Source organism: Aricia agestis, chromosome 12 (genome assembly GCF_905147365.1).
Source record: "Aricia agestis chromosome 12, ilAriAges1.1, whole genome shotgun sequence".
Classification (NCBI taxonomy): Eukaryota; Metazoa; Arthropoda; class Insecta; order Lepidoptera; family Lycaenidae; genus Aricia; species Aricia agestis.
The window spans coordinates 9,837,574-9,849,191 of NC_056417.1; the positions used below are offsets into that span (position 1 = coordinate 9,837,574).

Below are 11,618 nucleotides of genomic sequence, written 5' to 3' on the forward strand. Positions count from 1 at the left end.
AAACTTGAATTTATTGCTGAGTTAAGATTGTATTTCGCTCATCTAAACCTATTAAACTGAAGTTCCTTTGCCTGCGTGTTTGCTTATTTTTCGTTTGTTCTTTTGAATGTTCGAAATAACGTAAAATTACCGACGTCTCTTACCTCTTTTTCTAAGTTTAATAGTAATTAATAAATTATAAAACAATAATTACCACACACCAAAATAATTAATATAATCATCGAAATAAATTACAGTACAGTAAAGCCTTCGTAATAATTAGTTTTTAAATGTGAAAACGTGTAGGTAAATGGTGTCTAGATTTTATACAGCCTTCTATAAATGAAATTTACACTGTATATTTTCCAAATAAATAAAAATAAAATAGTATATCTTCAACTCCTTCTTTTGTCCTTTCTTCATCACTTTTTCATGTTTCTTCTCTTCTAGCACTAGGTACTATGATAACTACGAATTCGGATATAGCTCTATAAGTGCTCTATATGCCACTACAAGTACAGCTCATTCTTCAATTATTTTAAAGCACATCCTTTCTTCCTTTAATCTTCATCAGTATCTGACGTTTCTTCTTCACCAGCACTTCTATGATAACCACGAACACGGATATAAGTGCTCCATACGATAGCACCAGTAAAGCAGGGTAACAATCCACCATGCTGACCGAAACGAAGTTAGCTTGACGCCCTGAGCATTTGGGTCGTTTGGCGTATAGACGGTGATTCTCGCGCTGCTGCAACCCATGTTCTTGGAGGCGTTTTGTTCTGGAAATACGGGTAATAATTATAACTTCTGATTAGAAATTAGACTGTGATATTATAGTAAATGCAACATAAAAGGAAGCCTAGGCTTTCGTCATAGTTATTCGGTACCGAATCAAAACTACAGCAGTCAGCAGTAGGTTTGATTGGACCACTGAGGCATTCCACACAGCTCCAATAGCAATTGAAGCTTGAACGCCACAGTTGTTCAGTGGTTCAGAGCTTTGCTCCTTATTCTCTAGGTCAGCTTAATCTGATGTGATGGGTAACAATCGTGTATCCAAGTTTGATAAAGACTGTGCAGGCTAAAAATGTCCAGCAAGAAAGCCGTATACTAAGTAAAACTATTTAGAGAGGGAAAGGAAGGGAACTCGGTCTTACTCGTAAATACTGCAATTTATACTAGGCAATATAAAAATTACTTCTGCATCGTTTCAACGAAATCCAAACCTGGCCTATGTTAATGCGTAGAAATTGTACCAATAACCTACCCAATTTTAAACATCTCCATAAAAGGCGTGTCCTTCTTCACGGCCAGCCAGGGGTCGATGACCCGCAGATACTGTATCTCTTTCAGCCCACACTTCTCCCCCTCCTCGAAGTATTTCCCCACGAACTTGTAGCCCACACCTGTCTCCATGTGGAATGCGAATAGACCCTGAGAACAGTAGCGGCGTTAGTGGGGGCGGGCACTAGTTGACCGCCCAGGGCGCCGGATAAAAAGGGGCGCCACATGCAGGGTGCTCTACCAGCACCCTGGCCGCCGAAGAAATCGCATCCAAAGGGCTGTTAGTGCTAAAACCGGCACTTTTGGAAAAAGGTGCCGACTGGAATCTTGGCTATGTAATGGAAATGACATGCATAAAAAATCATACTATTAAATACAAAACGGTTAATTCTTATGTTGTACTTATATTAAATAATATAATTTTATGTTGTAGCGCCTGTACAGGGTACTACTTATCCGATTTGATTACATTAGGTATGTTGTGACTTATGAATTACTAGCTGTCCCGGTGAACTTCGTGTCACTTAGGAACCTTCCCTGGACTTCAAGGATTATTTTAAGACTAAAATTAGCAGAATCGGTTCAGCCCTTATCGAGTTATAGCGTTACTAACACAATTGGAAATCCATTTTTATATATAAGTATAGATTATGATACTGTTGAATCGTATTAATCGGTTAGCCGATGGCATGACTATTATAATGACAAATTTTCACGACTCACTCCAAGCTTACCGTACATGTGGTAATTACTATCGATAACTATCTACCTTTCTCATTTCCTTTACGCCGTCCTCCATGTCCATAAATCGTGGTCTCGCGCCGGCCGGTGCCACTTTCTTCTCGTAGATAGCCCGTCTAATTGGCTCGCTCTCCGTCTATGTAAAAATTCATAGAATACAGTTTCGACTTTTCTACTTGATATTTCACTACCATTTACCAGGGTCAGGGGCGTACTGCCGTATCTGCTGTATCAATTTTACCAACCCAACGTCCCTCAGAACAAATATTAAAAACTTCCCCTCTCTCAAATGGCACCCCCAACCAAATTTTTATACCCCGCCAAGGCAAGCTACCTTTGGGCTTGTAAGCGAACTTGATTAAGGATTCCGTAGGAAATCGTATGTCTAAGGCTGATACGGTGGCTCACGGCAGTCAGATGCTGGATAAGCTCTATATTATTATTTATTATGATATAGTTTACGAGCTCAGTCTGGCATCTGGGGCCCGCTTCTCAAGCTTCGATCACCGCTTCTTTATACTGAATTTTGCTTTGAAAAATAACTAGGTTAAAGCCCACAAATTAATTCTAAAGTAGGATATTTTATGAGAAACCTCGCGGTTTGAGGTTTCTACCTAGCTTATGTGCATATGTGCCTAAGCTAAAATTGTCTTGATCTCTACATTGACTTACAGCAAAATAATATCTATTGAACACAGTATCGTGTACTCCAAATTTGATCCTCGAGTTGAGGAGGTCTGACAGCGTCTTGATCTCCGAGGAACTGGACTGAAGTAGCGCCACGATGTTAGCCGAGAACGACGTGTAGAGGAACGTTAGAGAGACGAACAGTAGAAGAAGAACCATTCGCCCGAGTGAGCCTGAAAATGATCTGGCTATGGTCATTAGTCCATGGCTCTTCCCAGTGGCGCCCCTAGGGTGTGGCGAATAGGGCAATCAACCGGGGTCGCGCTCTTGCAGGGGCCTCGTAAGGTATTTTTCGTAAGACAAAGAACCTCGCAAAGACCTGCCACCCAGGGCCTCGCAAAGATCTTCCGCCCGAGGCCTCGCAATGGGCAAGGCCGCCACTGGCTGTCACTAAAAGTTAGAACTCTGACTTTTGGTGACAAACGACAAAGTTTTGTTGTTTTACCCTTTGTAAGGTACAGCTTGAATCCATCAGCAGTGACGGATTAACCCTTAATGAAATTATGCAATTGCCTAGGGCATCACGTCTGAGCAACCAGCACTCTTAGCACGGCCGCCAGTAGAAATGCGAAAGTATGGACAAACTGTGGAGATAAACTTAAGGTAGCGTTCCGATCTTTTTCCTTTCCCAAAAATTCAATTAAAATACCACTTTATGACAGACTATAGTCCTAAAAATTCAAATAATATCCTACTCTATGACATATAATACTATAGTCTGTCATAAAGCGGCATTTTAATTGAATTTGTGTCGGTCGCGATTGATCGCCGTAAAGATCGGAACGGCACCTTTAGTTTATGTCCACAGTTTGTCCATACTTTCGCATTTCTACTGGTGGCCGTGCTAAGGCTACAGAAGAGTAAAGGTTCAAAGACCGATTCCAGTTGACATACGGATAGGGGGGCCCACAGGCATGGATTGCCTAGGCCCTAGGGCATCAAGTAGTCTTAATCCATCACTGTCCATCAGCATTCTAGAAATACTGACAGCGCGAACGGTAGAAGTCGGGTCCGATCCCGATTCCCGATGCATTAGACTAGCAATTTGTTACTGAAGCTCAATATTATGACTCTAAATTCTAATGTTGGCGATATAAGAGGGCGATTACATCAAGATGCCAGTGACTTTAGACATAATTGGAAAGCTATTGATTCCATTAGAAGCCATCCACCTATAGCTTAACCCAATACTCACACAGACAACGTTCAAAAGTCAATACGTCAATGAGAGCACATAAAAAGTAAACATAGCTATGTATTTGCTAATTCAAAGAATGGGTTTTACAATTCAAATTTCACGGTATTTTTGTGATGCGGCATTCTTCCCAAAGTGTATTCAGCGGCAAGTATGAAATGAGTCAGGAAATGTTTTCTGTTTGCTTAATCCAAATAGTGAATAGTTGTACTTTTTGAAAAAATAAGGTTCAAATAAAACAAGTTTTATATATAATAGAGCTAAGACAGACAAATATTAATCTTGAAAATTTGATTTCTAATGGTATATATAGCACACAATATAAGTACACTAAGTGATAATACTTTAGGGTGTGTACGTGTTCCTTGTAAAGAGTTCAATGTGAAAGTAGCAGCACTGAAAGACCATTTTTTTTTCACTTTTGTCACGAGTTTCCCCATACAAAAGTGAAAAACATTTTTAGTCTTTCAGCGCTGCTACTTTCACAGTGAACTCTCTACAAGTAACACATACACACCCTAAAGTATTATCACTTAGTTTTGTTACACCTTGTATATTATCAACTCGGAAACGGATCAAATCACATTCATTGACTGGTATCGTAATCGCCTCGCCCCAGAGGACTCTATTTGGACCGTGCTTGAGGCTCGACTTGTAAATTATATTCCCTCAGGTGACAGGTCTCACATTAAAAATTTTAGCCTTTTCAGATTTCAGGCACGGGGAAATAAGGTAGTATGGTTAGATACAAAGGCAGTGTAAATTATAAACTGATCGTCACTTTTTTGACGACCTCTGTGGCTCATTGGTTAGCGCGTTGGAAGCTCAAGCCTGGGGGTCGCGGGTTCGAATCCCTTCGACGGAACAAAAAGTTTTCAATGTTCCCGGGTCTGGATGTGTATTAAATATGTCTATGATATAATAAAAATCTTAAATATATGTATAGTATAAAAGTATTAAATATATTTCCGTTGTCTGGTATCTGTAACACAAGTCCTTTAGGTACTTAGCACGGGGCCAGACTGACGTGGTGTGAAGCGTCTATAGATATTATTATTATTATTTATAGTTCGTATGCGCGTTTAGCTATTGCACATAGTCTGACAATAGTAGCCTAAACTATCTATCATAACATTGTTATACTCTGTCTTTACCTTTAAGTTCGACAGGACTTCCTTGTTGGCAGGTGGCTCCAAACGTCAACAAAGCCACGTCTACAGCACTCGGCCTTAGAATGCCGGCGTTTTTAATGCGCTAATAACAATCAATTATCAAAATTAATAATGGCGGATATACTTAAGGACATGACGAATATGACTGTGAATAGAGCAATCTATTTAATGAGTGCGAAAACACAAGCTTACAAGGCTGTTGTTGCTGGACTTATTGTCCTACCTATAGTACCTTTGAAATGACAGCTATTTTTTGTGCCTATTTGAAGCGGAATCAGTGCCCCCAATGCGAGGGAAGAGAACTAAATCTGACGTAAATTGTAAATGGCCGCTTAATCGTTACTGGTTGTCATCACTAGTATTAGTTCCAAGTACTCTCACTACTGCTATCAGCGCCAATATGGCGACTTTCAGACGTCATTTTGACGTCAAATTTAGTTCTCTTCCCTCGCATTGGGGGCGCTGATTCCGCTTCAAATAGGCACAAAAAGCAGGTGGGTATCATAAGTCCAGCGTACTTGTATAATGGAGGTCAGTGGAAACAGCCTTGTAAGCTTGTGATTTTTTTCAAAAATAACGCTACCATTTTGTCAAATGACACTATTGAGACTCGAGGGACAGATGTTTCACATTCAGGCTCATAGTCGAGAAATAGTAGGTACAGTGTTTTTGTTTTTTAAAACTAACGGTACCTACCATAATAAAAATTCTAACTTCATTGATGCTTCACAATCATTTGATAATGATTGTGAAGCATCAATGAAGAATTGGTGATCCAATGGCAACTAAGTACCATTCAACGTGTAGCCCAAATGAAGTTGTTTCATACAAAATATTATAATATGCTCAGACATCTTAGCACTATTATACAAAACAAAGATTTGAAAAATCAATAAAACAGTTGATTTTTGAAATCTCCTAAGGCAGGGGCTCCCAATCTTTTTCAGCCTGCGGTGCAGTTACACGTTACAATATTTTGTCACGGCGCCCTACTCTACCTAGCTTTTAGAAAAATATACATAAATAAATTCCTTTAATGATTATAGTTCTAAGGCTATAAGCAGGTGAATAGTAAGAAATAAATATTTAATTATCTACCTGCTTTACATAAATAATATCGTAATTTTATTTTTAAATATTTGTGGTTTCGGATAAGGATGGAGGATCGACTCACAGCGTACCTTTTGCTTTTCCACGGCGCACCAGGGCGCCGCGGCGCATACTTTGGTAACCCCTGTCCTAAGGAATAGTTAAGTACCTTTTCATTTTCAGAACCATATTTCTTCCACTCCCATACGGCAACAGCCAAGAGCACCAGAAAGGTCAAAGAGATAAGTGCAGAGGATCCATACCAAAGTGCCGCTTGGAAGGACAATATGAAAAGGTTGTTTTCATACGATAGTTTGGGTTGTTGAAACACGAATTTCGACCGAGTAGGCGTTGGACTTGAGATGTATTCTAATATGGATAACCTTTCAGAAGTGAAGAACATTGGTGACCCTGAAATAAATTTACTTTGATATTAGCGGTGTCATAAGCAGGGGATAATCTTAATCCTTACTAGTAATGGGAAAATGTGTCTGTCTGTTACCTCTTCATGCCCAAACCGCTGAACCTATTTTGCTGAAAGGCATGAAGATACTTTGAGTCCCGGGGAAAGGACATTAATCATACGCGACAACCTTACAAACTAATCGCAGAGAGTACCGACGCATCTTCTCCCGACCTTTGAAGCGGAGGAATTCTGGCCGACTGATGTGGTTTACCAAAGGTTCCGGGGAAGACTCCGGAATGAAGCGCGCGTCACGTCGCCGTTAATTCGTGATAATGTGTAGTTGTTAAGTTTATATAATTTGTATGTATGTTAGTATAAGGTATATATTGTATGGGCTTACGTAGCCTGATTTAAATAAATAAATAAATAAATAAATAAATCTATATTATATACAAAACTCAAAGGTGACTGACATCTATCAACGCACAGCCCAAACCACTGGACGGATCGGGCTGAAATTTGGCATGCAGAGAGATGTTATACCGTAGGCATCCGCTAAGAAAGGATTTTGATCAATTCTACCCCCAAGGGGTTAAAATAGGGGATGGATGTTTGTATATAATAACACTTCTTAACGCGAGCGAAGCCGCGGGCAAAAGCTCGTGGAGATTTAAGGTAAAGGAATTTGGCCCCAGATGGCTGAAAAATGATCTGGTATTTGCTTAAGGGGGGCTAATACAAGGTGCAATTAAACCTTCCTGCCAATTTTTTTTCCAGGGCTTAGGTATTATTAGGAGAGTCCATTTAACCAAAAAAATGTTTTTTTTTTATTGACATGTTTTATCCCACTTAAAATCGTTGCAGAACGGTCACTCGCGGCGGTGGGTATGAGCGGGGGTGACGCGGGGGGAAGCGCGCGCGCCGGCTCACGTGGCTCGTCACGTAGTGTTTTTAGGATAACTTTCGGAAGCTATTTCTCAACATTTCAGTACTGGGTGATTATATAAGAAAAAATACGTGTGTTTTTATTTTTAACAAGGATCAATATAACAAAATTTGACAGGAAGGTTTAATTGCACCCTATATACTTATACCCAGATTAGAAACCCAGCTTATTGGTAGGTACTTGCCTCCAATATCCACCTCATCTCTAGCCAGATACCCTGACATTCCATTCCAGGTGTTGTTAGCCTGCTTATACCCCCAGGTCTCCGTAAAAACATACTTCCTAGTTCCATTCAAGAAGTCGATCAAATGATTCGTGGTCGGAAAGTTCACTTTGGTTATTGTGTCGATGTGGTCGAACCTGTAAAATAGTTAAGATAGTTGAGAGCTGGGACCTAACATAATGATAATAATTAACACCGTGTAGACATGTTCGTCAAATATTGCCCATGATCGACGTTAATGGAGCATACATGGACACATTAACGCCTCCGTGCTCTAGTGGTTAAGAGCGTGGCTCTCGAATCGGAGGTCGTGGGTTCGATTCCCGCGTTGGAAACATTTTATTTCTAAGTTTGGTTAGGACAATGCAGGCTGATCACCTGATTGTCTGACAAGTAAGATGATCCATGCGTCGGATGGGCATGTAAAAAGTCGGTCCTGCGCCTGATCTCTCGCCAGTCGCGTCGTTCTTCCGTCCCACTGGGTTATGAGAGTGAAGGAATAGAGAGTGCTCTTGTGTACTGTGCACACACTTGAGCACTATAAAATTACTCCTGCGTACCTGGCCTGGTTTCAATGAAACTGGCCACCGTCACCGAAATCGGTGTGGGGTCGCTTTCCTGTTTAATACCTCGGGAAACGCAGACACAATAGATTTTCAACTGTTATGCGGCAGCCGGGTGCCGTTTGGGATTGATAGGTTAAGGATTGAAATTGACGAAGATGTAGAGTATAGACCAGAAGCATTACCTAATTAACATAAAGAAATGTTTAGCATAATAAGTACATTTTTTTATTCTTCTTCGCTCTTGCAACTGTTCACTATATAGTATTTAAGCCAAAATTCTTACTTTCCGTCAGTTAGATGATTAATACTGTCGTTATTGGTCAGTACATAGCATATTCTTAATTCAAATCCGCGAAGATTGAGCCTCCGAGCCGCAACCACTTGTTCTAAATTCAAAACCTCTAATCCATTTTTTTTCGTCCAAAAACCGTAATTCTCTCTAACCCATGGTCCGTTTGAATTAATTCTGTAAACTAGATGAATAATTTAGATCAAAATTCCATTAAAAGTAGGTAAGTGATCTATGTTAAACATATTTTAAAACACTGGGTCACCCACTGCTCGCAAAATCTTTGAGATAAGAATGTTTATGTCGTAGGATGATTTGATAAATCCGTGTTTTCGCGAAATCCCTAGAATTTTCGCGAAAATTCTAGGGATTTCGCGAAAACACGGATTTATCAAATCATCCTACGACATTTATAAATAGCAATTACTAAAAAATAAAAAGAAAACAAAATAAAGAGTAATAAAATAAATATAGAAGAGAGTAATATATTATCATTTATCAGAGAAGTTGATTCATTCATTCACATTATACTCACTATAATAAATATCATAGTAATCGACTGTTTGACTGACGACAAGTACTTCCGTATCCACAGGTACATTAACTGCAAAGTCATTTATATTTTCAGTTTTGTCACCAAAAATAATCCAACGGTATGGGGACCGAATATTATCGTTCTAAAACAGGAAAAATACTATACTTACATAAATCTATATATATATATATATATATATATATATATATATATATATAATATATATATATATATATATATATAATATATATATATATATATATATATATATATATATATATATATATATATATATATATATATATATATATATATATATATATATATATATATATATATATATATATATATATATATATATATATATATATATATATATATATATATATATATATATATATATATATATATATATATATATATATATATATATATATATATATATATATATATATATATATATATATATATATATATATATATATATATATATATAAAACTCAAAACACTGGACGGATCGGGCTGAAATTTCGCATGCAGGTAGATGTTATGACGAAGGCATCCGCTAAGAAAGGATTTTGATAAATTTCAACCCCAAGGGGTTAAAATAGGGGATGAAAGTTTGTATATAATAGTACTTCTTAACGCGAGCGAAGCCGTGGGCAAAAGCTCGTTATAATAATAATTATGTATCCTTTACGAGTCAGATCCTGGTTAAAATTAGATGTGATTAAAACAACAATAAATTTTTTATAGGCGACCGAAGGTTTTTATAGAATCTATTAACTTTTTAATAGTTCGAAGGCCTCTTAATTATTAGTCTGCTGAGTGTTGACCAAAAATGGCGGACTTTTACACCAAAAACTTTACGCTTGGTATCGTCATTGGTCACCATAGTCCATAGGGTTTCTTTCTAAGGACAGCTCTAGCTTGTCGCATTCTGCTGTGGGATACCGTTGTCCTCTACTGCGTTTTTCCATACTAATACTACAATTAATGCGATGGTATGTCTGAATGTCTTACTAAATAGACATTCATACTAAATTTTAGTATTTACATCTCTGAACCGATTAGATGAAATTTCATAAGTATATTCTTTTGAGTCCTCATTTAGATTAGGCTAGGACAAATTTTTTGTCACAGAAAATTCTCATGAATCACGATGTAAGGGCCTGTCCACATCTCCATGTCACGACGTCGTCAACGTGGAACGGTCCTGTAACGTGGCACGGTACGTTGTGACGTGAAAATTTACGTCAACGTAACGTGAAAATGCACGTCACGGTGTAGCAACTTTTTTCGTCTTTTTTTCTTAAATCTCTCTCTCCGTCTTCTTAACAATAGCAGAAGCAGAAAACGTATTGTGCGGTCCATATCTAGGTAAGTAGTGAAGAATGTAGCAGTTTTACAAGGCATGGTCACGTACAATGTTGCTACATCGTGACGTGCATTTTTACGTCACGTTGGCACGTAAACTGTCACGTCACGATAACGTACGGTGGCCGTTATCGCACCGTTTCACGTTGACGACGTCGTGACGTGGATATGTGGACAGGCCGTAACACGAATCCCACGCTATCAAAGACGTAAGTAGCATCTAGAATTTAGGATCTAGATTTTAGTAGTCTATAATATTTACGGAAACCCACCGATTTCAAATCTTCTCGTACGTAATGACAGTCTAGGTCCAGCATGTAAATAATTTGCTGCTTCTCGTTAATGCTGTCAACAATATCAGTGGAATTTGTGAATGTCATCATAATGTTCTGCTCGGCTAGTCTGGAGTAAAATGAAAGCTTTTTGCCTGTAAAAACAGACAATACTAAATTTTTGCTTAGTATAAAGTAAGGTAAAAAATAAAAACCACTTAAAAATAAGTAGGATTTTACCGGACGCCCAATCCCCTACCCTATTCCCTTCCCTACCCTCCCCTATTCCCTTCCATCCCTACCCTCCCCTATTACCCTATTCCCTCTTAAAAGGTCGGCAACGCACCTGCAGCTCTTCTGATGCTGCGAGTGTCCATGGGCGACGGAAGTTGCTTTCCATCAGGTGGTTTGCTCGTTTGCCCCCTTATTGCATTAAAAAAAAATTACACTCTCTTGTATTGTCAAAGTTTTGGAGCTACTCGTACTTACTCGCTGGCCAGCATGTAACACCAATAACTGATTTGGGGATATTAAATGACTTAATCAAATCAGCAACCATTTCTTCGTACGCCTGTACCGCCACAATGGACGATATTATGCAAAACCAAATCATTCTTCATTCTAGGACAGATATGAAAATTGCCTGCATTATATACCCCTATTGGGAAAATGTGTTGATTCTACAAAGTGGCGTATACTGGTTCCGTTATCGTTTTTAGGGTTCCGTACCCAAGAGGTAAAAACGGGATCCTGTTACTAAGACTTCGTTGTCTGTCCATCTGTCTATCTGACTGTCTCCAGGCTGTACCTCAAGAATATAGCTAGACTTTTGGAATTATCGCAAAATCCTTAAA

The 11,618-nt window shown here is 38.6% G+C and overlaps 1 protein-coding gene across 1 annotated transcript; it reads right to left on the reverse strand.

The window, feature by feature from the left end:
- Positions 1-516: 516 nt before the first annotated feature.
- On the reverse strand, positions 517-11,371 carry LOC121732330 (ionotropic receptor 75a-like). The gene is made up of 11 exons (XM_042122182.1): positions 11,254-11,371; positions 10,765-10,919; positions 9,116-9,257; positions 8,575-8,764; positions 7,687-7,862; positions 6,320-6,561; positions 5,044-5,143; positions 2,680-2,867; positions 2,036-2,143; positions 1,250-1,416; positions 517-761 (listed from the first exon to the last, which is right to left on the reverse strand). The coding sequence occupies exons 1-11, from the start codon at positions 11,321-11,323 to the stop codon at positions 518-520; spliced, it is 1,782 nt and encodes a 593-aa protein (XP_041978116.1). The 5' UTR covers positions 11,324-11,371; the 3' UTR covers position 517.
- Between the last annotated feature and the right edge of the window lie 247 nt (positions 11,372-11,618).